The sequence below is a fragment of the Coregonus lavaretus genome (genome assembly GCF_964263955.1).
Source record: "Coregonus lavaretus genome assembly, chromosome: 33".
Taxonomy (NCBI): Eukaryota; Metazoa; Chordata; class Actinopteri; order Salmoniformes; family Salmonidae; genus Coregonus; species Coregonus lavaretus.
In genome coordinates, this window is record NC_140020.1 from 8,601,419 (window position 1) to 8,628,255 (window position 26,837).

The 26,837-nt window shown below is 42.9% G+C and overlaps 2 protein-coding genes across 3 annotated transcripts in view; one reads left to right on the plus strand and one right to left on the minus strand.

Moving 5' to 3' along the window:
* The window catches only part of LOC311108128 (serine/threonine-protein kinase D3-like), a gene marked incomplete at its 5' end in the record, with an annotated part of 20,145 nt that extends 7,695 nt beyond the window's left edge, over nt 1-12,450 (plus strand). Inside the window, 12 exons of the mRNA XM_084150764.1 lie at nt 407-587; nt 1,067-1,190; nt 1,338-1,415; nt 2,551-2,827; nt 3,931-3,983; nt 4,139-4,211; nt 5,080-5,186; nt 7,535-7,696; nt 8,126-8,224; nt 8,508-8,775; nt 9,597-9,682; nt 9,899-12,450. Of these exons, the coding sequence (XP_084006890.1) occupies nt 407-587; nt 1,067-1,190; nt 1,338-1,415; nt 2,551-2,827; nt 3,931-3,983; nt 4,139-4,211; nt 5,080-5,186; nt 7,535-7,696; nt 8,126-8,224; nt 8,508-8,775; nt 9,597-9,682; nt 9,899-10,072 (1,682 nt within the window). The 3' untranslated portion in view covers nt 10,073-12,450. The remainder of the gene's footprint in view (nt 1-406; nt 588-1,066; nt 1,191-1,337; nt 1,416-2,550; nt 2,828-3,930; nt 3,984-4,138; nt 4,212-5,079; nt 5,187-7,534; nt 7,697-8,125; nt 8,225-8,507; nt 8,776-9,596; nt 9,683-9,898) is intronic.
* On the minus strand, nt 12,082-26,751 carry LOC311108654 (protein arginine methyltransferase NDUFAF7, mitochondrial-like). Of its 2 annotated transcripts, XR_014610526.1 has the most exons (11): nt 26,340-26,740; nt 26,079-26,242; nt 25,893-25,973; nt 25,618-25,728; nt 25,092-25,305; nt 19,871-19,929; nt 18,025-18,138; nt 15,491-15,634; nt 14,678-14,851; nt 14,026-14,452; nt 12,082-12,715 (listed from the first exon to the last, which is right to left on the minus strand). XR_014610526.1 is itself a non-coding variant. In XM_084151347.1 (10 exons), exons 1-10 carry the CDS (start codon nt 26,407-26,409, stop codon nt 14,213-14,215), a joined length of 1,371 nt encoding a protein of 456 aa, XP_084007473.1. In that variant the 5' UTR covers nt 26,410-26,751; the 3' UTR covers nt 12,082-14,212. The 2 variants fall into 2 exon arrangements, 1 of the variants encoding a protein (XP_084007473.1); XM_084151347.1 differs by having other exon boundaries at nt 12,082-14,452; nt 26,340-26,751.
* Between the last annotated feature and the right edge of the window lie 86 nt (nt 26,752-26,837).

Consider the following 26,837-nt stretch of genomic DNA (forward strand, 5'->3'; position numbering starts at 1 on the left):
AGAGACTGCCTTGGTGAGGTTTCCTTTAATGGAGGTAAGTTTTGTCTCAAGTGTATAGCTACCTAAATTGCCTCCATAACTTGTCCCAACTATTTATTCAACAGCATTTCTGCCCCCAGTGTATTGAATGTATTGATGGATATGTGGAAGAATGCCTCCTCATGTAGTAAGTAGTTAGCCAGGTCCCATAGGGTATGTACTGTAGCCAACTCTTCTATCACATGTACAGTTCATACAGTAGGGACCCAGGCTAGTAGGCACTATATATATTTATACCACAATGGAAATAAGTGTATTTAATGTGTCATCCTCTGGGATTTTTTTACTTAATTGTTTCAAATCAATAAATCAATCAATCAATGAATGAATCAATATCACCCCCCTCCTACTGTGTCTCTTGCCCCAGAACCAGCCAGTCCTGGCCCTGACTCTGAGGCCACCATGGAGGTGGACAGCAGTGATGTGAACAGTGAGGGCAGCCAGAGCATGGACGACCCAGAGGAGCCCTCCACTCCAGACGATAAGTTCTACATCGAAGGGCCCTGTCTGGATGGGGACAAGGACGAGGACACAGTCAAGGCTATCAGGTACTTATTAGGGCTCTATTCAAACTGTATCGCAAAAGCGAGATGTTTAATGAACTGAATACCTATAATGTGTGTAGATGCATTCATTTGTGGAGTTCCTTGTGTTCTGTTGTGTTTCGTACATCACATAAGCTTTATAAATGTATGTCAGTGCTTTGGCAATTGGCATTACCCACCGGGCAAAAATGGGTTGAACCAACGTTGTTTCCATGTCATTTCAACCCCCCCCCCACCACCCAAAAAAGTGAATCAATGTGGACAACTCATTCGAGTTGCAAAAAGTCATCAACTTAAGGGCATTTCCAATTTTTTTCACCCAACTTTTAACCTAAATCCAATGACATGGTGACATTTTTTTGTTGATTTCACATTAGTTCACAACTCAACCAAATGTAAATCAAAACTAGATGTTGAACTGATGTCTGTGCCCAGTGGGTAGGCATACATTTGTTTATACATGCTCTTGTCATTTTATGTAGCCCCATGACAAGCAGTTTCATCCCCCTAATGCGGGTGGTTCAGTCCATAAAACAAACCAAGCGGAAGAGCTCAACCATGGTTCGGGAGGGGTGGATGGTCCACTATACCAGCCGAGACAACCTGGTGAGAAACCTCTTGGATCATCAAAGAGAGAGAGAGAGAGAGAGAGGGAGGGGGGGGGGGGGGGGGTTGCGAGTCAATAGTATTTTTTAGAGATGCTATTTGAGGTTTTGATGATAACTCACTGCTTTGATTTGATTTTGTTTTCAGAGGAAGAGGCATTACTGGAGGCTGGACAGCAAGTGTCTGACCCTGCTGCAGAACGAAACAGGAACCAAGTATTACAAGGTACAAGACCGGTCATCACATCTCTTATTAGACGTCTCTGTCCAATTATAGCAGTTACACAGACAAAATAAGACATTGACAGGTCGAAAGTGACAGGTGTAGTGTGAGGCTCGAAGACGAGCTAGAAAAGGGTGAAAAATGTCCTGTCATTCCAGTTATTGCTTTCTATTTATGTAGTGAACATTTTAGGAACGTTTGTGGTGTTATTTTAAGAAAGTAAGGTGTTGCCCTCATCCTCCCACAGACAGACAGACAAGGCTGAATTTCCCCTCTCTATTCTCTCCTCCTTTCATGTTCTTTTTGCATGAGAGAGAGAGAGAGAGAGAGAGAGAGAGAGAGAGAGAGAGAGAGAGAGAGAGAGAGAGAGAGAGAGAGAGAGAGAGAGAGAGAGAGAGAGAGAGAGAGAGAGAGAGAGAGAGAGAGAGAGAGAGAGAGCCCTGTGGCTGAATCTCTGAGCCTGCTCCTCCTGTGGCAGACCAACCGTCAGTGCCAGGACTGGGGGGCTTCCCTGTGGTGCCTCTGGCCATTCCTCCCTCCCTGCCTGCCTGGCAGGCTGCCAGCATGCCTCGTGCCCAGAACGGGGAGGCACGTCCTGCCTTTTAATCAGGGGAGCGCTTTGCTTCCCCCCTGACCCGGCGGAGCGCCCTGTCATGTGGCGCGCTCAGCAAACCACAAGCAGTTAATCTTATACTGGCGACAGAGGCGTGGAGGGGCCCGGATGGGCGCAGCAGACTGGGCTGACTGAGACAGAGACGATTGGCTGGCCAGCAGTTCCCTCTCTCTTTCTCTCTCTCTCAGATGTTTTTTCTCCTTGTGGGTGTGTTGGTCCGCTCGGCTACAGCAGCGGAATGTTAAAGTGGACTTGAAAAGCCCCACACACTTCATTCCTCAAAGGCTGTCAGAGAGTGAGGAGAAGAGAGGAGAGACCATAGCTGAGAAGAGGAGAGAGGGGAAACTGGTAGAGCTGAGAGTGTAGTTATTCCTGGGACAGTTAGGCATTAGGACGCTATAGGTGTACTGGTTCCTGGAAACCAGGCTGATTGGAGTACCTCAGCCTCACAGGTCGTTTGATTGGCTGACAATCCATTGTGACCTTTGGTGACCTTTGACCCTGCTCCTCTGACCCCGTCCTCAGGAGATCCCCTTGTCAGAGATCCTGCAGGTGGAGCAGGCGCAGGACTTCCACAGCCTGGCACAGGGCAGCAACCCTCACTGCTTCGAGGTCATCACCGCCACCATGGTCTACTACGTGGGAGAGAATAACAGTGGTCACTTCCATAACCCTGCCCTGGCCGCGACGGGCGTGGGGCTGGAGGTGGCCCAGGGCTGGGAGAAGGCCATCCGGCAGGCCCTGATGCCCGTCACTCCGCAACCCAGTGTCGGCACTGGCCCCGGACAGGGCAAGGATCACAGTGAGTAGAATAGTACCCTGGCGTGCTGCTAATGTGATTGAGATCTGCTGAGGAGATCAGGCAAATGTATTGTCACGCAATTTGTATGTTTTTATGGGCATGTGTGTGTGTGTGTGTGTGTGCGTGCATGCGTGTGCAGCTGTGACCTCCCGCTGCCTGCTTAGTGTATTACTGGAAAATGAAATGGTGGTGTTTTAAGACGATTTAAGAGATTTTAGGGGATTTTCAAGCTCTTTTTGATTTCTCTCTGGCTGTGATTAGTGATATGAAAATTCCTCCCATCAATTAATTAATAGAGAGTGATATAACATAATTGAGTTAAACTCAAACAATCCGTAGTCACACAAAGGAGTATAACGCCAGTGAGCGATGTTTGGTTATTTGATGGTTAACTACTGTCACACAAAGAACACGTCTCACATGCTCAAACTAGTAGTCCATTTAAAAAGAAGAAGGCCGTATTGGTCGAGGTCTGTGGGTTCAATTTTGCATCGACATTGACTGCATCCCAAATGGCACCTATTCCCTATGTCATGATTATTGTCAAAAGTATTGCACTACATAGGGAATAGGGTGCCATTTGGGACATAGACTTTGTTCCACTGGCCTGTGCATACGATACAGACAGTAGTATATATTTCTCTCTATGGATTGTGTTACATAAGCCCAGTCTTTGGTTGACCCAGCTGATTTTTATTTGGTGGCCCACTTCTGGGACCAGACTGCTGGTATAGGTCACTGAATATGACCTTAACCACCGTGGCCGGGCCTGGGTTCAGAATCAATGGAAACGCCAATGGAAATGTACTGAACGTACAGGCTGGGCTTTCGCCTTGCGGGTTCCTACTACAGAATAGTGGCTTTAGCCTGGTCCGAGATCTCTGTGCTTTTGCCAACTCCATTGCTGTCAAGCCATGGCATGAGTTGTCATTAAAGCACAAAAAGACTGGCACTCAGGCAAGTTAGGATTTAGTTATTCTTTAAAAATAAATATATACACAATTAAGAACATTACCATGTGTCCTTGGTGTGTCCTGCTTCAAATAATGCTTGATCATTTACTATTTTTGAAGCCTCATATAATCTGTTTCTTGTCTCTTCAGAGGACCTTTCTATCAGCATATCAGTGTCTAACTCACAGATCACAGAGAATGTGGTAAGTGTCTATCCAATACAGCATACTAGCTGTGTATAGCTACAGCTCCACAAGCGTTCCTGATAACTCAGGAATTTAGGAATATTAAAAATATGAGATATCTGCAAAATGTTAGATGGATTGTCTGTTTAGTGATATACCTTTCCCTTCTTCAGGATATCAGTTCAGTCTACCAGATCTTTGCTGATGAGGTCCTTGGGTCAGGCCAGTTTGGGATTGTGTATGGAGGTAAGTCAGACTGACTCTGCAGTAGTTCTATTGGCTTCATGTACATGGTGAAGTGGCTTCATGTACATGGTGAAGTGGCTTCATGTACATGGTGAAGTGGCTTCATGTACATGGTGAAGTGGCTTCATGTACATGGTGAAGTGGCTTCATGTACATGGTGAAGTGGCTTCATGTACATGGTGAAGTGGCTTCATGTACATGGTGAAGTGGCTTCATGTACATGGTGAAGTGGCTTCATGTACATGGTGAAGTGGCTTCATGTACATGGTGAAGTGGCTTCATGTACATGGTGAAGTGGCTTCATGTACATGGTGAAGTGGCTTCATGTACATGGTGAAGTGGCTTCATGTACATGGTGAAGTGGCTTCATGTACATGGTGAAGTGGCTTCATGTACATGGTGAAGTGGCTTCATGTACATGGTGAAGTGGAGATGAAATTCAGCCCTGATGAAGGCTAAAGGGCCGAAATGGCTTGGTTTTACTTTTAACAATAACAAAGCACTTTTATCAACTTCCACTGTCTTCCAAGAGTTGCTGAATTTCCGCTTGACTTCAGTTTACTCCTCAATTCATGCACCTTGGTTGGAGAGCGAGGTATAGGTAGTGTTCCCTTCCCTTTGGCTTCATGTACATCCATCCATCCATTTATCCATCCATCCACATGTTTCCTCTCTTTATAGTTTAATTCACTGGGAGGGGAAGACTGCTTGTTTTTCTTTCTATGTTATGCAAATAAACTTTTATTAGTAGGATTCCTCTCTGTCTGTCTGTTCTATAGTTGGAGACAGAGGATGAAATACAGACAGTTCATTTGCCACAGTCTGCAGCGAGTAGCCTGTGATTTATCTTGTTAATTATCATGTGTAGGTAAACACAGAAAGAGTGGGAGAGACGTGGCCATCAAAATCATCGACAAGATGAGGTTCCCTACCAAGCAGGAGAGCCAGCTGAGGAACGAGGTGGCCATTCTCCAGGTAGATAAAAGACATAGAAGCCAGGCTCTTTTACAGCCAGTCTAGACCCTGATAGCCTGGGAATCTAAAGTAGATAGCTACATTTCACTATTGTTTCACTTCACAACAGTAGTGAAACGTAGAGATTCAGTTTGGAGTACCATGCTAGATCTGTGAAAGGCTGTTGTGAAGACATGTTAGACTTTTTCAGATTTCAAAGTGTGCCTGTGGACCCAGGTACATACACATCATATCCACTATGTGGAGTGGGGTGTTTGTTGATGAAAACAAACCCTGTAATAAATCATTCTATATATATATATATATATATATATATATATATATATATATATATATATATATATATATATATATATATATATATATATATATATATATATATATATGTATATGTACACTGAGTGTACAAATCATTAAGGACACCTTCCTAATATTGAGTTGCACCCCCCCTTTTGCCCTCAGAACAGCCTCAATTTGTCAGGGCATGGACTCTACAAGGTGTCGAAAGCGTTCCACAGCGATGCTGGCCCATGTTGACTCCAATGCGTCCCACAGTTGTGTCAAGTTGGCTGGATGTCCTTTGGTTGGTGGACCATTCTTGATACACTCGGGAAACTGTTGAGTGTGAAAAACCCAGCAGCGTTGCAGTTCTTGACACAACCGGTGCGCCTGGTACCTGCTACCTGCACTTGAATCTTTTGTCAGGCCCATTCACTCTCTGAATGGCACACATACACAATCCATGTCTCAATTGTCTCAAGGCTTACATATCCCTCTTTAACCAGTCTCCTCCCCTTCATCTACACTGATTGAAGTGGATTTAACAGGTGAAGGAATTAAAGCTTTCACCTCGATTCACCTGGTCAGTCTATGTCATGGAAAGAGCAGGTATTCCTAATGTTTTGTACACTCCATGTATATATATACAGTACCACTCTGCTGTCCAACTCATCCCAAACCATCTCAATTTGGTTAAGGTCGGGTGATTGTGTAGGCCAGGTCATCTGATGCAGCACTCCATCACTCTCCTTCTTGGTCAAATAGCCCTTACACAGCCTGGAGGTGTGTTGGGTCATTGTCCTGTTGAAAAACAAATGATAGTCCCACTAAGCGCAAACCAGATGGGATGGCGTATCGCTGCAGAATGCTGTGGTAGCCATGCTGGTTAAGTGTGCCTTGAATTCTAAATAAATCACAAACAGTGTCACCAGCAAAGCACCCCCACACCATCACACCTCCTCCTCCATGCTTCACGGTGGGAACCACACATGCGGAGATCATCCGTTCACCTACTCTGTGTCTCACAAAGACACGGTGGTTGGAACCAAAAATCTCAAAGAACAGATTTCCACCGGTCTAATGTCCATTGCTCGTGTTTCTTGGTCCAAGCAAGTCTCTTCTTCTTATTGGTGCCTTTTAGTAGTGTTTTCTTTGCAGCAATTCGACCATGAAGGCCTGATTCACACAGTCTCCTCTGAACAGTTGATGTTGAGATGTGTCTGTTACTTGAACTCTGTGAAGCATTTATTTGGTCTGCCATCTGAGGTGCAGTTAACTCTAATTAACTTATCCTCTGCAGCAGAGGTAGCTCTGGGTCTTCCTTTCCTGTGGCGGTCCTCATAAGAACCAGTTTCATCATAGCGCTTGATGGTTTTTGCGACTGCACTTGAAGAAACTTTCAAAGTTCTTGAAGTTTTCCAGATTGACTGACCTTCTTGTCTTAAAGTAATGATGGACTGTCGTTTCCCTTTGCTTATTTGAGCTGTTCTTGCCATAATATGGACTTGGTCTTTTATCAAATAGGGCTATCTTCTGTATACCCCCCCTACCTTGTCACAACACAACTGATTGGCTCAAACGCATTAAGAAGGAAAGAAATGTCACACATTAACTTTTAACAAGGCACACCTGTTAATTGAAATGCATTCCAGGTGACTACCTCATGAAGTTGGTTGAAAGAATGCCAAGATTGTGCAAAGATGTCATCAAGGCAAAGGGTGGCTACTTTGAAGAATCTCAAATATAATTGTTTTTGGTTACTACATGATTCCATATGTGTTATTTCATAGTTTTGATGTCTTCACTATTATTCTACAATGTAGAAAATAGTAAAAATGAAGAAAAACCCTTGAATGAGTAGGTGTGTCCAAACCTTTGACTGGTACTGTATATATATATGTATATATACTGTATGCGTGCATCACTTTGGTCTTCATAGTTGAGGTCATCTGTCACCCAGCCGATAGTGTATATGTCCCTAAGGTCTTCTCCCTGTAATTGCACATCAGGGATAAATGATCTTTTAAACAAATTGAATTGAATTGAATCCCTGTCTCCCTGCCTGTCAGAACCTCCACCATCCTGGCATCGTCAACCTGGAGTGCATGTTCGAGACCCCCGAGCGGGTCTTTGTTGTCATGGAGAAGCTCCACGGTGACATGCTGGAGATGATCCTGTCCAGTGAGAAGAGCAAGCTCCCTGAGCGTCTCACCAAGTTCCTGGTCACACAGGTCACTACTCAGTAACATCTGTCATCTACCTCATAATGACCAACATGGTAACACTTTGCATACAGTGCTTTTATTACTGTATAGTTGTTCCTGTAAGTACAATGTAATAACTATTGTAATTAGTCATTATTACACTGTACCTATAACAGTTACCCAAATCCTTACCCTAGGCCAGTGGTTCTCAAACAGGGGTACTAGGACGCCAGGGGGTACTTGGCCAATCAACAGGGGGTACTTGAGAAGACTCATGAGACCATAGACCTACTGTTAAAATGCACACGAGGGGGTACTTCAGGGTTACTAGGCCCTAGGCCAAGTACCTCCTAGAGGTACTTACACAATACAGCCCAGCCAGTGGACAGCCACTGTAAAGACAAGTACCATAGCTCACCCAGAAGTAAGTCACCCCTTGTGCTTCCTGACCCACAGATCCTAGTGGCTCTGAGGCATCTCCATTTCAAGAACATCGTCCACTGTGACCTGAAGCCTGAGAATGTGCTGCTGGCCTCCGCAGAACCCTTCCCTCAGGTGAGTGCATGAGCTGTCCACCACAACATGATGCAATACTGATTCTGTTACTATGTTCTATTTAAGTCCATGGTCCACCACAAGCTAGCTGAAGTACTGGCTCTATATGGCTCATTGTGCTATTGCTTTATTTAACCAGGTTGTTCTTGTAAAATATAATTTGTTATCAATCACTCATAATTACTAACTAAAATAACTAAATAATACAAAATGGAACTTACCCATAAGGAATGACAGCTCAGTGACAGCTTGATGACCTTCGTTCCAATGTGTGTTCCTATAGGTGAAGCTTTGTGACTTTGGCTTCGCTCGCATCATTGGCGAGAAGTCATTCAGGCGCTCTGTGGTCGGCACACCCGCCTACCTGGCGCCCGAGGTCCTACGCAGTAAAGGTTACAACCGTTCCCTGGACATGTGGTCGGTAGGCGTGATCGTTTACGTCAGCCTCAGTGGGACCTTCCCCTTCAACGAGGACGAGGACATCAACGACCAGATCCACAACGCTGCCTTCATGTACCCTCCAAACCCATGGAAGGACATCTCTGGAGAGGGTAAGAGAGAGTGGATGCACCCCAAATGGCACCCTATATTTTAATATAGTGCACTACTTTTGACCAAGGCCCATATGTACAGCAGGTAATAGGGTGCCATTTGGGACTCACACAGTTTTTTTTCTGAACAAAAATCGATGTAATTTTTCAACAATTACAATTTTGCTATTATGGATAATTTATTTTGAGTTCCATCTATAGCAATCTTGCTTTATAAGTAGATTCTAGACAATAGCCATGCACTGGCGCTTTGTATAGTCAACAACCCTATAACCAACATGTAATTGGCCATTTCACATTACAGGATAAACTGTTGACCCACTCAGTGTACTTACAGTAGATATCTCTGGGGTTACTCCCGGTCAAAACTAGTCTGTGGCTCCATCCCAAATGGCATCCTATAGGGCCCATAGGGCTCTGGTCAAAAGTAGTGCACTATAAAGGGAATAGGGTGCCATTTGGGATGCAACCTGTGTTCCTAGTGTGTCGACCAGTAGACCATCTATCTACATGTTTCCCAGGCTCGCTGTGGTTTTAACAGGTGGTCTTCACCTCTCAGGGTGTGGTCTCGTTCAGTCTTCCACCTCAGAAAAAGAGGCCTACTGCTCATCTCTTTGAAATGTCTTTGGAACTGTCTTTGGAACTTTGAGACTGAGAATAGCAGAATAGTTTTGTAGTCCTAATTGACTCAACCTAGAGGTAGCCATGTATTTCATACTAGTCTGGAGTGGCCAGAGTAGAGGGAGATTGTGCTGGATGGAAGTGTAGATATCCCGTTTCTGATGTCAACGTTGTCCATGTTGGTCCATCCATACCCACAGCTACAGACCTGATCAACAACCTCCTCCAGGTGAAGATGAGGAAGCGCTACAGTGTGGACAAGTCTCTCAGTCACCCCTGGCTTCAGGTAACACACCTGGACAGTGACTACCTTCAGTCACACTACATTCATCACGTCATTAAATGCAACACATCTCTATGGTGTTCACAGTTCACTCTGCTATGAAAATAGAACTTACTCCATCTAAGGATCTATGAAAGAGCTACTGTAATTCTACTTGGCTTCTTCTTGCAGTTTAGTAATGACAATACACTCCCCCTACACTTCTCTTCTCTCCTCCAGGACTATCAGACGTGGCTGGACCTGCGGGAGTTTGAGACACGCAGAGGGGAGCGCTACATCACCCATGAGAGCGACGATGCCCGCTGGGAGGAGCACGCCGACGAGCGGAGCCTGCATTATCCCAAGCACTTCATCATGGCGCCCAACCTGGATGACATGGAGGAGGACCCCTAGTGGCTGGGAGGACTGCCTGCAGGCTGCACTTTTCAGAAGGAGTTCACAGGGCATCCTGGGACTCGGAGTCCCATGGCTGTTGCTTGGGTCCCTGAAACCTGCTACTGCTGGCTGAGACTGTAAGCTTAAACAGGGGGAGATGCATGTAGCCTATATGTATGTGCATAAAGGTGTCATGGTGCATTACCACATGGAAAACACAGGCGCTGCAGTGGACAGGAAGCTGTGTGGTGGTACAGTACCATGACATGGGAACACATTCGTGGTGTTGTGAGGAAAGGTGTGACGATCGAGATCGAGTATCTTCAAGTTGTTTGATTTTCATCACATTCCAAAGACCTTACGTATGTGGCTTCTTTCTCCACTGACTACCTTCTCTACAAGCCATTATATACAGCCCTCATATTCAACTCTGGACCTCGATGCCAGTTCCACTGCTTTTTTTCATTCTTCCCCTCTAATCAGGGACTAATTTAGACCTGGGACACCAGGTGGGTGCACTTAATTATCAGGTCGAACAGTGAACCAGCAGGCTCTGGACCTCGTAGGGTTAAGAGTTGAATACCCCTGATATACAGTATGCCTCGTGAGCCTGAAAGACAAACCCTAGTTGGTTGGTTAGTTGGGGAATCCCTCAGCAACAGTAATAAACATTTGCACTGCCATTCAACCCAGAAAAATGGCTACAATAAAAGACGGTTTGGACCAAATTCAAGAGACATTTGAGCTTTTCAGCTTCTATAGCATATTTTTCTAATGTTGTTAGTTTATCATGTGTATTTGAAATCTCGTCACGACTACAATGAATTGTTAATTTACCATGAGTGCTATTTTATTTTAACATTTCTTTCCAATGGTTTCATGTAAGGCTGTTGAACTCAAAAACGTAATACAAAATATGCTATTGTTTTGAATATAAATTGAGTATATTTTGCTTATTCGATGGGATGTTTTTGCACTATTGGTTAACACCTGTAATCTCTGGCTCCCTTATTGGATGCCTTGAATGAAGTTGTTAACCAATCAGCAGCTGCTACACACGGTCTTAACTTCCCTGCTTAGAAAAATGCCTGAGAAAAAAAGTTAAGCAAAGATACCGGTCTAAAAGCCTGATAATTCTACCCATAGAAATAGAGGTAATGACATTTTTTATGATTCTACCTTTATTTTTTCATAGAACTATGAACATTTTGGATGTCAACTGAATGGAGTAAAGTGCTAAGTGTCACAAAAACATTGATAGGATGGATCAGTGATAACCAAGCCTAGGGAATTATAGATGTTAATTCTCTGCTCTCAGCCATAGCTTACAAATGTTCTTTTTTTCAATGAAGTAAAGATAGTTGAGAAATGTTTTTCAAGTACCACATTTATGGTTTTTGTTCAAGAACTGATGTGACCTTCTCAAAGCTCTGCCTTAATTATTTTCCTTCTCATTTCATTACGTGTGGTGTTGTGTTTGTACTGGTGACTGACTGGGCCCACACTCAACACCAGAACTACTGCTGTACCCCGGTGAGGGAGCTGCAAGGCCAAGCAGTCCGGCAGATTCATCCCAAATGGCACCCTATATAGTGCACTACTTCTGACGAAAGCTGTGGTCAAAACCAGTGTACTATATAGGGAATAGGTTGCCATTTGGGACACTGACAAAGTCTGATCACAGTGATAACAAAGCATGGTAGGATACAAAGACAGTAGCAGAACAATGTTACTCTGTAATGTGTCAAAGAAGCCAAAATGTATGTTGAAGAGAGAAATCCATCATTTGTGTGTGTGTCACATTTTGGCTTTGTTTGGTGTTTCTCCCATTCCAAAACATGGGCACATCTTTGAATGATGTCCTTACAACTTGTCCATGCTAATAGCAGTTGATGACATACAAACACATTAATAAAATAATATAACTTTTGACACCACTGGCTGACACCAGTGGAACCAAGTGCAGTCATACTCAAAGCAGGATACTAACCCAGTTACAAGATTCATGACAATACAGAATACAATGAATGCATTAATTTCATTTATAGTATCAGATGACTGCAATTTTGTGTACAGGGACAAAAATTATGATTGTTGTTTTGTGAAAACACCAAATGACTCAATTGAAACTCCAATATGTTGTCTTCACACTTATTTTGGTATTAGCCTATTTTCAGTCTCAACCCACCCCTTTGGACTGTGAAACAACATTGTGTTGTGGTATGACGTTTGCCATACAGTATACTGTCTGTTCAGTACAAAGCACATGTAGAAGGGTGATGACTTAAACCTGAGATTCATTTCAAGCCTGTGTTGCCACTGGATTGGCAGATGTCAATGTTTTCTATATTTCAATATTCACATATCTAATAATAAATACAAACGCCTCGGACAATACCGCAGAGAATGTACTCCTGATTTAATTTGCAGCTCGTGTCCCCTTGGTCTTATCAGATGATTTGCGGTGTTCCAGACAAAGGAACACATTCTACCTTTATGTAAGAGAACTCATGGAAACTACAGTGAACCGTTATAACTGCGTAAGATAGGCCATACAATAATAATAATAATATGCCATTTAGCAGACGCTTTTATCCAAAGCGACTTACAGTCATGCGTGCATACATTTTTGTGTATGGGTGGTCCCGGGGATCGAACCCACTACCTTGGCGTTACAAGCGCCGTGCTCTACCAGCTGAGCTACAGAGGACCACCATACAACATAACACACAAAAGCATCCTATTGAAATTTAGAAAATGAGCAAGATTTCTTGATCATTTAATTGGTTGAGGGACTGAGGGAACTATGGGACGCTGCGTCCCTAATGACACCCTATTCCCTATGTAGTGCACTACTTTTGACCAGGGCCCTATTTAGGGAATAGAGTACCATTTGGGAGACAGCCAATAGTCAGAATAACTGGGGTAAAAGAGCTCTCTTTATGTCTCTAATCTGTGTAGTTAAATCCAACTGTCACAGTGCCAGTGGAGCCTGCCACATTTCATTGTGCCATATGTTAAGACGAACAGAGCAGTTTGTGGCTGAGGAAGAAAATAAATGGGTAACTACTGCTGTTTTAATGATAGCACCACATGTTGAGGCCTATAGATGGCCCCAGAAAATACATCCTACCCCTCTACAAGTTTGAGCAGGAAAACATTTCTGTTGCCCTTCTAAGAAATCTTCTAAGAATGGGACAGATTTCTTTCAAAATGTAAATATGCCAATACACTGGATTAATACCATAATATTTTCAGTCTTAATCAAATGAAAATACTTAGCGCATTATGTGGTTCCAAGACAAAGAGAGAGATATCTACAATATCCACAAGAAAATGTTTTGTAATGACTTTTAATCATTAAGTCTTTAATATGATAGCTTCATGTTAGCGTCCCTCAGTTATTCTGGCTGGTTATTTTGGCTACGGTAATCGGCCTGTGTAATAGTATCCTTTAATTGCTACTGGGGCGGTAAGGAGGAGCCTGTCAGAGCAAAACACAGCATGCTGTGAGTGGCTGACTACGTCCCAAATGGCACCCTATTCCCTATGTAGTGCACTACTTTTGACCCGAGCCCAAATTGCTTCAAGATGTGGAGACAGCCAGGCACCACGTGGCCCAGAGCCATTAATGGTTTCCTATAGCTTCAAACACCGTGACCTTGGGTGATGTTCTTCTAACTGATCGAAGTTACATTCTCTACCACTCTGAATTATATGTTGGTCTAATGAACATATACATGATAGAGAAATATGTCAGTCACCATCTTCCTTCAGTGAGGTAAGGTGCATAATTCTTAAGATTTTATCAGCACATCAGTTCAACTTTTCAAACCAAACTCACACCACAGTCAGACCAAACCCTATAGCTTCCGAGGGTCTTGTGTACATAATCCCGTGTGGCTCAGTTGGTAGAGCATGGCGCTTGCAATGCCAGGATTGTGGGTTCGATTCCCACAGGGGACCAGTACGAAACAAGTATGAAAATAAGTAAGTCGCTCTAGATAGTCTGCTAAATGACTAAAACGTCAAATGTAAATGTATAAGCAAGGTATAGTATAACATTTATGGGTGCAACTTTTAAGTGCCTTCACAGGTGAGTTGACACACAGCCTCTGCAGTGCAGAGGAACCCATGGTGAGTATCTGGGTCCGTTCTTTACGAGAGGCCAAGCTCACTGAAGCCAGCCACAGGCAGGGGCGCTGGGCCCTTCTTGGGCACTGGGGCCATCTTCTTCCCCCCCTTGGACTGCTCAGGCTCGGTCCTGGTGAGGCGACTGTGGTTGAGCATGGTGAAGAACTGGAACCTCTCGCCCATCTTCAGGGGGTTGGTCAGCATGTCATAGCCCTGGATCAACTGGGACCTTGTGGACGGGGCTGCACAGTTCCTCAGCAGAACCTGAAGACACAACGTTAGAATTAGACAAAGCTAATTGAGTAGAGGGCAAAGTAAAAGCCCAAGTTATCTTAAAAGCCCAGATCGGCCAGTTGAAAACCATGAGCATCCACTTAACTTAATGCTTTGAAAGAAACGGATACAAACTGATTGTTAATACAGTGGTCACCTTAGCCCCATGTATAAATAAGTGGAACAGGGAAGTGTGAACACAGTGCTCCTTCCCACCTGTAAGCGTGTATCGATGCCCATATTTTTCAGGAAGTCCCTCTGAGAGACAGGGCCCATGCAGGCCACCGTAGCTCCAGCCATCCTCCTCAGGTAACTGTAGTCCACGTCAGCAGTCAGGTCAGCAGAGCCGGGGGAGGCTAGGACATCATGGAGCTTATGACCTTTAAAACCCTGGGGGTGGGGGACAGGAGAGGTGTTCTGGTGTATTGACAGAAATGGTAGACATGACGTATGACTACTACAGTTCCTTATTTGTGTATTCTAAAATTTTCATTGGATTTAATTCGTTAGTTGTTAAAAATTGCATTGATCTGAAATAATTCCCTTTTTTTATACCAAATCAGGTCTCTCCTCTCATGAGCAACGATTGATAATATCTTCATCTAGTGACATAAGTGTGAGCCTGCCTGGAACATGGCTGCCTTGTTAACAGATGGGATTCTGTGATTCCCTGTCTTTTGAAGGAGGGGGCCGCTTGCTTGAACCTCTCCCCCCCTTTTCATCACACACATCAGTGAGTCTCAGAGCCAGGGAACCAGGCAGAGCCCACCCCTCTTAATAGGGGCCAGATGGGGCTGGGTTAGGGTGGAACCCCAGGAACAGGACTGGAGGGCAGTTGACCCTGATTTCCGTGTGCCTACCAGCAAAGGGCAAGAGAGGCATGTCGGCTTCCTGCATCTGTTTCCTTGTAGCTGAGGCTTGCTCGGCTAATCACTTTACCATACACACAGAGACTCACAGTCACACACACACAGACCATATTAAAACCTGCTGATAAACGGGCCATGTTGGAGACATGCTGACACTTACTCTGAACGTGTCCATCTTGGTCCCGTCGTGCCCGTAGTCAGCAATCAGTGCTGCACCCCCGTCTTCGGCGATCCGATTGGCTAGGCGCTGGACGATGACCCCTCCGTCCGGGCAGACCTCCACGTGCCGTCTCTTTTCACCTGCCTAGGAGGTGAGGGGTTTCAGAACAAAAACAAGAGCAGCTCTGCTTACCTCGTCTGGGCCTGAGCACACACATCAGCAATTATACATGATATTGCTTCCAATTCATCTCCACTTAGCAGCACTGGCTCTAAGCCCCAAGGCATCACAAAACGAGCAGGGGGTAGCTTTGGTGGGTTAGGATACGTCCCAAATGGCACCCTATTCCCTATATAGTGCACTACTATCGATCAGAGCCCTATTGGGCCTGGTCAAAAGTAGTGCACTATAAAGGGAATAGGGTGCGATTTGTGACAGACCCTTAGACTATCAGGGAACACACGTTGGGACATCTATGAGGGGAAAAAGAGACTAAAGTGGAGTATTAAAACCTATAGGCCTGTCTACTTGTAATGGAAAACCCCATTAGACCACAGAGATGACAGAGCAACTGATAAGATTATGTAGGGCTTTTACCTGGCGAGCGCAGTGAGAACAGCGTTAAGGTTAACAAACTCTACTACAGTATGTGGAACCTGAGATACACAGTCAGGCAGGGGCTGCAGCCATTAGCCAGGATTTTAAACCAGTAAGGGGGTTTCACCCAAGCTCACTCATGATGTAAGGCTTTGGCACACTGTTCAAAGCCCCTGCACTCTTCCAGAGAGGCCAGATTAAATACGTTGGTACTGTATATACTGCATAAACACCGGTAATAAAAACCAGATGCTGCACAGACGTTCAGACTTTTAAGGAAAAAGTAGTTTGTCGAACAATTTGAGTGTGTTTGTGTCAATGTACAGTACCAGTCAAAAGTTTGGACACACCTACTCATTCAAGGGTTTTTCTTTATTTTTACTATTTTCTACATTGTAGAATAATAGTGAAGACATCAGAACTATGAAATAGCACATATGGAATCATGTAGTAACCAAAAAATTGTTAAACAAATCAAAATATATTTTAGATTTTAGATTCTTCAAAGTAGCCACCCTTTGCCTTGATGACAGCATTGCACACTCTTGGTATCCTGGAGGTGTATTGGGTCTTTGTCCTGTTGAAAAACAAATGATAGTCCCACTAAGCCCAAACCAGATGGGATGGCGTATCGCTGCAGAATGCTGTGGTAGCCATGCTGGTTAAGTGTGCCTTGAATTCTAAATACATCACAGACAGCGTCACCAGCAAAGCACCCCCACACCATAACACCTCCTCCTCCATGCTTTACGGTGGGAAAAACACATGCAGAGATCATCCGTTCACCCACACCGCGTCTCACAAAGACACGGCGGTTGGAACCAAAAATCTCAAATTTGGATCCAGACCAAAGGACAACTTTCCACTGGTCTAATGTCCATTGCTCATGTTTCTTGGCCCAAGCAAGTCTCTTTTTCTAATTGGTCCTTTAGTAGTGGTTTCTTTGCAGCAATTCGACCATGAAGGCCTGATTCACACAGTCTCCTCTGAACAGTTGATGTTGAGATGTGTCTGTTACTTGAACTCTGTGAAGCATTTATTTGGGCTGCAATTTCTGAGGCTGGTAACTCTAATGAACTTATCCTCTGCAGCAGAGGTAACTCTGGGTCTTCCATTCCTGTGGCGGTCCTCATGAGAGCCAGTTTCATCATAGCGCTTGATGGTTTTTGTGACTGCACTTGAAGAACTTTAAAAGTTATTGAAATGTTCCGTATTGACTGACCTTCATGTCTTAAAGTAATGGACTGTCGTTTCTCTTTGGTTATTTGAGCTGTTCTTGCCATAATATGGACTTGGTCTTTTACCAAATAGGGCTATCTTCTGTTTACCCCCCCCCCCCCCACCCCCCTTACCTTGTCAAAACACAACTGATTGGCTCAAACGCATTAAGAAGGAAATAAATTCCACAAATTAACTTTTAACAAGGCACACCTGTTAATTGAAATGCATTCCAGGTGACTACCTCATGAAGTTGGTTGAGAGAATGCCAAGAGTGTGCAAAGCTGTCATCAAGGCAAGGGGTGGCTACTTTGAAGAATCTCAAATATAAAATATATTTTGATTTGTTTAACACTTTTTTGGTTACTACATGATTCTATATGTGTTATTTCATAGTTTTGATGTCTTCACTATTATTCTACAATGTAGAAAATTGTAAAAATGAAGAAAAACCCTTGAATGAGTAGGTGTGTCCAAACATTTGACTGGTACTGTACATGTAGGTTTAGCAAAGATATATAACCGTTTTTTTTTTTTCAATCTAGGAGACATCCATTCACATTGAACATCAGCGATTGCTAAATTTTGATAAATCTGATAAAATGCTTACGATCATTTTCATTTGAATCTTTCAACTGATACATACAAACTAAATGTGATACGATTTTTGTATTGTTATTAAAGATGGTCTGAGTTAAGCATCAACACGCAGCACTCACCTGTATGAGTTGAGTAGAGGCCAGAGTGGGAGCTGGCACTATGACAAGCCTCAGCTTGCCTGGCTCATCTGGGTCAATATCCACCATCACCTCCCTCCAGCCCTTCTCTGTTCTCTGTGCCCACATCACATTCAATGCACCACACAACGCAATGGATCAAATGGTAATTACAATACATTTTTCTCAATTCTTTGTGATCTGCTATCAAGATCTATATACAGTGAGGGAAAAAACTATTTGATCCCCTGCTGATTTTGTACGTTTGCCCACTGACAAAGAAATTATCAGTCTATAATTTTAATGGTAGGTTTACTTGAACAGTGAGAGACAGAATAACAAAAAAAATATCCAGAAAAACGCATGTCAAAAATGTTATATATTGATTTGCATTTTAAATGAGGGAAATAAGTATTTGACCCCCTCTCAATCAGAAAGATTTCTGGCTCCCAGGTGTCTTTTATACAGGTAACGAGCTGAGATTAGGAGCACACTCTTAAAGGGAGTGCTCCTAATCTCAGTTTGTTACCTGTATAAAAGACACCTGTCCACAGAAGAAATCAATCAATCAGATTCCAAACTCTCCACCATGGCCAAGACCAAAGAGCTCTCCAAGGATGTCAGGGACAAGATTGTAGACCTACACAAGGCTGGAATGGGCTACAAGACCATCGCCAAGCAGCTTGGTGAGAAGGTGACAACAGTTGGTGCGATTATTCGCAAAAGAACTGTCAATCTCCCTCGGCCTGGGGCTCCATGCAAGATCTCACCTCGTGGAGTTGCAATGATCATGAGAACGGTGAGGAATCAGCCCAGAACTACACGGGAGGATCTTGTCAATGATCTCAAGGCAGCTGGGAGCATAGTCACCAAGAAAACAATTGGTAACACACTACGCCGTGAAGGACTGAAATCCTGCAGCGCCCGGAAGGTCCCCCTGCTCAAGAAAGCACATATACAGGGCCGTCTGAAGTTTGCCAATGAACATCTGAATGATTCAGAGGAGAACTGGGTGAAAGTGTTGTGGTCAGATGAGACCAAAATCGAGCTCTTTGGCATCAACTCAACTCGCCGTGTTTGGAGGAGGAGGAATGCTGCCTATGACCCCAAGAACACTATCCCCACCGTCAAACATGGAGGTGGAAACATTATGCTTTGGGGGTGTTTTTCTGCTAAGGGGACAGGACAACTTCACTGCATCAAAGGGACGATGGACGGGGCCATGTACCGTCAAATCTTGGGTGAGAACCTCCTTCCCTCAGCCAGGGCATTGAAAATGGGTCGTGGATGGGTATTCCAGCATGACAATGACCCAAAACACACGGCCAAGGCAACAAAGGAGTGGCTCAAGAAGAAGCACATTAAGGTCCTGGAGTGGCCTAGCCAGTCTCCAGACCTTAATCCCATAGAAAATCTGTGGAGGGAGCTGAAGGTTCGAGTTGCCAAACGTCAGCCTCGAAACCTTAATGACTTGGAGAAGATCTGCAAAGAGGAGTGGGACAAAATCCCTCCTGAGATGTGTGCAAACCTGGTGGCCAACTACAAGAAACATCTGACCTCTGTGATTGCCAACAAGGGTTTTGCCACCAAGTACTAAGTAATGTTTTGCAGAGGGGTCAAATACTTATTTCCCTCATTAAAATGCAAATCAATGTATAACATTTTTGACATGCGTTATTCTGGATTTTTTTGTTGTTATTCTGTCTCTCACTGTTCAAATAAACCTACCATTAAAATTATAGACTGATCATTTTTTTGTCAGTGGGCAAACGTACAAAATCAGCAGGGGATCAAATACTTTCTTCCCTCACTGTATATATAATCAAAATAGCTGGTGAAGTAAATGTACCTGGAATTTGTGGATGGGTAAGGCATCAAAGAACTCATGAGCGAGGTAGATGCTGAAGCCTGTTTGAAATAAAAAATGCCAATAAATAGCAAATTGGAAGTGGAAGGACTAATAGTACAAATAGATAGCAATAACAACTGTACCATAGAGGCACAGAACAAGTTAGAGGAAAAACAAAAATAAATGGAGGAACTTATTCAAGAAAGATCAAGCGTAATATATTATAAAAATTAAGCGAACTGGATGGAACATGGGGAAAAATGCCACCAAATTATGATTTAATCTTTGACATGAAATGCTACCAAAAATAATTTACTGAAACTTGTGACAAATGATGGAGTCACCCATGATTCACCAAACAATATTTTGAAAGAGGAAGCAAAGTATTTTAAGCACATTTTTTCGTTTCATTCTCCTCCATCTCCACTAACCGAAGATAACTGTATGGATTTTTTTCTATTAATAATGTAAAATTAACAGCTGTACAGAAATACTCATGTGAAGGCCAAATTACAGAGGAGGAACTTCTTGATGCAATTAAAGACTTTAAGTCTGGGAAAACTCCAGGGTTGTGATGGCATACCAGTGGAGGTATACCAAACCTTTTTAGATATACTCAGAGGACCGTTATTAGCATGTTTTAACAACTCCTACAAAAATTTTAGATTATCAGATACTCAACAAGAAGGTGTGATTTCCTTATTACTGAAACAGGATCCAAGTGGTAAATATAAAGATCCGGTCCATTTAAAAAGTTGGAAGCCCCTTACACTTCAGTGTTGTGTTGCAAAAATTCTAGCAAAATGCATAGCGCATAGAATTAAAAAGGTATTGTCGGATATTATTCACCCTATTCAGACAGGTTTTTTTTTTACATGGACGACACATTGGAGATAATATAAGACAAGTACTGGAAACAATCGAACACTATGACAAATCTGGGAAACCAGGCCTGCTATTCATAGCTGACTTTGAAAAAGCTTTTGATAAAGTACGACTGGAATTTATATATAAATGCCTGGAACATTTCAATTTAGGAAAATCTCTTATAAAATGGGTTAAAGTTATGTATAGTAACCCTAGGTGTAAAATAGTAAATAATGGCTACTTCTCTGAAAGTATTAAACTGTCAAGAGGAGTAAAACAAAGTTGTCCACTATCGGCATATCTATTTATTATGGCCATCGAAATGTTAGCTATTAAAATCAGATCCAACAATAATATCAAGGGGTTAGAAATCAAGGGCTTAAAAACAAAGATGTCATTGTACGCTGATGATTCATGCTTTCTTTTAAATCCACAATTTGGATCCCTCCACAGCCTCAGAGGATCTAGATACTATTTCTAACCTCTCTGGATTACAACCAAATTATGATAAGTGTACTATATTACGTATTGGATCACTAAAAAATACAACTTTTACATTACCATGTAGTTTACCAATAAAATGGTCTGACGGTGATGTGGACATACTCGGTATACATATCCCGAAATAAAGAAATTATCTTACTACAATACATTTTAATTGAAAGTTAGCAAAAATAGATAAGATCTTGCTACCATGGAAAGGAAAATACCTGTCTATTTGTGGGGGAAAAAATCACCCTGATTAACTCTTTAGACATATCCCAGTTTACCTATGGTCTTGCCTACACCTAGCGACCTGTTTTTTAAAAATTATATGAAAAATGTATGCACTCACTAACTGTAAGTCGCTCTGGATAAGAGCGTCTGCTAAATGACTAAAATGTAAATGTAATATGAGCAAAATATATTCCATTTTATTTGGAACGGCAAGCCAGACAAAATTAAACGGGCCTATTTATATAATGAATATGAATTCAGAGGGCAGAAATTATTACATATTAAAGCATTAGACCTCTCACTAAAGGCGTCAGTCATACAAAAGTTATATTTAAATCCGAACTGGTTCTCTAGCAGATTACTAAGAATGTCTCACCCCATGTTCAAGAATGGCCTTTTCCCCTTTATTCAGTTTACAACCTCTCACTTTCGGTTATTTGAAAATGAAATAATCTCAAAAATATCGCTATTTTTAAAACAAGCCATACAAAGTTGGTTGCAATTTCAGTTTAATCCACCAGAAAAGACAGAACAAATAATATAAGAAATATTGAGGTTAAACTCAAATACACTAATTGATTAAAAAAAAACTTTATTTTTCAAAAAAACTTTTACAACAGGTATAATCTTTGCAAATTATATCATAGGACTGGTGGAGTTGTCACACATGCAGCTAACAAAAATGTATGGAAATGTCTGCTCTACCCAAAATTACAACCAACTAATTGCAGCATTACGGCAAAAATGTAAAAGGCAAGTAGAAGGGAGAAAAAGTAAGGAACTAGTCTGTTGGCCCTGCATTGAAGACCAAAATTGGTTAAACAAAACTGTGATAAATAAAAAAGTATACCAGTTTCATTTAAGGACCAATAAAATTGACAGCTGTGCAATTTAGATTGCAAAATAGTTGGGAAGAGATTTGCGATGTACCGATTCCATGGCACATGGTTTATGAACTGATAGGCAAAACAACGCCGGATTCAGAACTTAGAATTGTTCAATCTAAATGATTATTAAAATTCTTGCAACCAATAGAATGTTATATATATGGGGGATACAACCATCCCAGCTCTGCAGTTTTTGCCTGCGAAGTGACAGAATCATTAGATCATTTGTTTTGGTATTGTCCATATGTAGCTTGTTTTTGGTTGCAGGTCCAGGAATGGTTGAAGAAGTGCAACATTTACCTGGAGCTTACTCTACAGATAGCACTACTGGGTGATTTGAAAAGTCATAGTCAATCGATCAATAATATAATAATACTTTTAGCAAAATTGTTTATCTTTAATTTACAATATGTAGAAACTATGAGAATAGAAAGGTTCAGAACTTTTGTGAAACATCACAGCACAGTTGAAAAATGTATGGAAAATATAATAAAATAATGGATGGTGTTGGGGGATAGATGGGAGGGGTTGAGTGGAGCTGAAGGGTGGGATTAAAAACAACAAGATAAGTAACGTAAAATATGCTGTGTCCATAAAATGTATATGGGTTCGGAACTTTTGTGAAACAGCACAGTTAAAAATATATGGCAAAGTAGAAATAAAGCTGGATGGGCTTGGAGATGGATGGGAGGGGTTAATGGTAGCTGAAGGATGGGATTACAAACAAACATTTTAGTAATTTAGCAGACGCTCTTATCCAGAGCGACTTACAGTTAGTGAGTGCATACATTTTCATACTGGCCCCCCCGTGGGAATCGAACCCACAACCCTGGCGTTGCAAGCGCCATGCTCTACCAACTGAGCTATACAAAAGATAACTGTTGCATTGTGTCCGTAAAATGTATATAGTATGTATAAGCTGGAAGTAGAAGCCTAGGTGTTGTTGTCCATTTGTTTACTCTAATTAGGAGAGGGGTGGTAGGGTTAGGGGAAAATAATAAAGGAAAATATATAGACCCCTTGACTTTTCCCACATTTTGTTACGTTACAGCCTTATTCTAAAATTGATTTAATTGTTTTTTTCCCCTCATCAATCTAGATTTTAGATTTAGATTTTAGTCATTTAGCAGACGCTCTTAACCAGAGCGACTTACAGGAGCAATTAGGGTTAAGTGCCTTGCTCAAGGGCACATTAACGTCATTTAGCAGACGCTCTTAGCCAGAGCGACTCACAAATTGGTGCGTTCACCCTATAGCCAGTGGGATAACCACTTTACAATTTGGGGGGGGGGGGGGTTAGAAGGAATACTTTAGCCTATCCCAGGTATTCCTTAAAGAGGTGGGGTTTCAAATGTCTCCGGAAGGTGGTGAGTGACTCCGCTGTCCTGGCGTCGTGAGGGAGCTTGTTCCACCATTGGGGTGCCAGAGCAGCGAACACACAATACCCCATAATCTACACACAATACCCCATAATGACAAAGCAAAAACAGGTATTTCGAAATGTTTGCTAATTTATTAAAAATACAAAACTGAAATATCACATTTACATAAGTATTCAGACCCTTTACTCAGTACTTTGTTGAAGCACCTTTGGCAGCGATTCCAGCATCGAGTCTTCTTGGGTAGGATGCTACAAGCTTGGCACATCTGTATTTGGGGAGTTTCTCCCATTCTTCTCTGCAGATCCTCTCAAGCTCTGTCCGGTTGGATGGGGAGCATTGCTGCACAGCTATTTTCAGGTCTCCAGAGATGTTCGATCGGGTTCAAGTCCGGGCTCTGGCAGGGCCACTCAAGGACATTCAGAGACTTGTCCCGAAGCCGCTCCTGCGGTGTCTTGGCTGTGTGCATAGGGTCGTTGTCCTGTTGGAAGGTGAACTTCGCCCCAGTCTGAGGTCCTGAGCGTTCTGGAGCAGGTTTTCATCAAGGATCTCTCTGTACTTTACTCCGTTCATCTATTCCTTGATCCTGACTAGTCTCCCAGTCCCCGCCGCTGAAAAACATCCCCACAGCATGATGCTGCCACCACCATGCTTCACCGTAGGGATGGTGCCAGGGTTCCTCCAGACATGGCGCTTGGCATTCAGGCCAAAGAGTTCAATCTTGGTTTCATCAGACCAGAGAATCTTGTTTCTCATGGTCTGAGAGTCCTTTAGGTGCCTTTTGGCAAACTCCAAGCGGGCTGTCATGTGCCTTTTACAGAAGAGTGGCTTCTGTCTGGCTACTCTACAATAAAGGCCTGATCGGTGGAGTGCTGCAGAGATGGTTGTCCTTCTGGAAGGTTCTCCCATCTCCACAGAGGAACTCTAGAGCTCTGTCAGAGTGACCATCGGGTTCTTGATCACCTCCCTGACCAAGGCCCTTCTCCCCCGATTGCTCAGTTTGGCTGGGCGGCCAGCTCTAGGAAGAGTCTTGGTGGTTCCAAACATCTTCCATTTAAGAATGATGGAGCCGACTGTGTTCTTGGGGACCTTCAATGCTGCAGACATTTTTTGGTACCCTTCCCCAGATCTGTGCCTCGACACAATCCTGTCTCGGAGCTCTACGGACAATTCATTTTTTTGCTAATTCACAAACAGTAAATTCTATTAACTAAAATCTTACCATAGCTAAAACAATAGATTATTACAGCATGCATCATTAATCTCCAGCCAAGCTTCTACCCTGTCTACCTTTGGGGACGTAGTCCAACATGAGATAATCTAAACTAAGATTAACTAAAATAATCATAATTTAAAATGATAAATTATTACCTCTGGGGACATCGTCCAGGTTGCGATACCAGGAGATGGGGAGGCCTGTGGTGGTGGTCCCCTGGCGGTACACAGGCTCATCCTCGCTGGCCGACACCTGGCTCTGGTCTCCTGTTAGACACTGGGCCTGCACCTGGCTCAGTTTAGGACTCACCTCCACCAGGTGCACTGAGACTGCAGCCTCACCCAGGGCCCCACGCAGCTGACTGAACACCTGGACAAGACAGACACAGAAAGACAGACAGAGAGACAAACAGACAGAGACAGTGTAGTTTAGTTCATTGGATCATGGACTCTGAGTCACTGGTCTGAAACCCATCCATGATGAGGGTCAGGACAGGTTGTGCCTGTCCAAAATCAAGAGAAATGTTTTGATTAAAAGAAAACTAATTTCAATATATAGCAGGCAAAATGTGGAAATGGCTCCATCCACTGATCATAGATTGAACTGACATGAATAGTGTGTTCACACACAGCATTTTTGCAATATAGTAAGACTTAGCAGCACTGGACTGGACATACATACTCTGAAAATGTCATTGGCCAAGGAGCCTCTTCCTGGTCCAAACTCCACTAACTGGAAGTGACTGGGCTTCCCTGCTCCCATCCACTCACTCAAACACCAGATCCCCAGCAACTACAGGCAGAGAAGTGATGAGCTCAAACCATTATCATCACTCAGGGCATTGGGATTGGAACAACATCAAGAGACTAGAACATCAAGAGACTGTTGATCATGTAACAATACATAAATGTATTAATTTAATGTTAATTGAAATATTGTTCTGGATCAATGCTTACCTCCCCAAAGATCTGACTAATTTCTGGTGATGTGATGAAATCTCCATCTGGCCTAAGCATATCATTCTGCATATAATAGCCCTGGAACATGAAATAGACCACTTCATCTCTGAAGCAAACATAGTCTGACTGGTTACTTTACAATGTGTGTGTGTGTGTGTGTGTGTGTGTGTAACTAGTAGTTACCGTGACTGGGTTGGTGAGAACCTCTCTCATGTACTCTGCCACTGAGATAGGACCTGTGGCTTTGATCTTGGAGGTTAGGTGTCTGAGCATCGAGTTTAATGGCATTGGTTTCTCTGCTGAACTGCTGGAGCAACTTTGGCTCTGTGCCACGCTCCATGATCTAACTATAGAGAAGAAAACGTAAACATTAGAGCATATTAGTTATCATTCGCTTAGCTATCTGACGGCCAGACATAGACTAAATAGAGAAATTGACCTTACCAGATAATGGTGGTGGACAAGGGCAGACAGGGACCCTGCTTAATCTCTGCAGTGCTCTAAGTGTCCTCATTGAGACAGCAATCTAGTTACAATACTAAAACAATTATCCACTGTAACAGTACTGTACTTCCTCAGAAATTGTCATCAAGTCTGACTTTCAAAGCAGGAGCTCGTGTTATCAAGTTAGCTAGCTAACGTAGTTCGATAGCTGCATTTGTAGCATGATAGAGGCAACTAAAAGCACAATCTCGAGGATCAGCTAACGTTAACTCGTTTCATACATGCAATAACATGTCAAACTGTATTCCATATTTATATGACTGACTTTGGCAGATAATCTCTTAATTCCTCAAAGAACTCATGGGACATCTACAACAAGCTAGGTACCTACAATTGTGTGCAAGTACGTCTTGCCTTCTTACGGCAACAACAATTCTGACTGGACAATTAGCTAGTCGCATAGTTGTAACAAAGATTTTGATTGGATCATATTGACTT

What these genes read in the sequence shown, in the direction of transcription:
- LOC311108654 (XM_084151347.1), bottom strand. Translation starts at nt 26,409, where the DNA reads ATGAGGACACTTAGAGCACTGCAGAGATTAAGCAGGGTCCCTGTCTGC. An exon ending in CCTGGACGATGTCCCCAGAG is followed by an intron (nt 19,930 to 25,091) that starts GTAATAATTTAT and finishes TATTTCAAACAG; the next exon opens with GCTTCAGCATCTACCTCGCT. An exon ending in CCTCTACTCAACTCATACAG is followed by an intron (nt 15,635 to 18,024) that starts GTGAGTGCTGCG and finishes CTCACCTCCTAG; the next exon opens with GCAGGTGAAAAGAGACGGCA.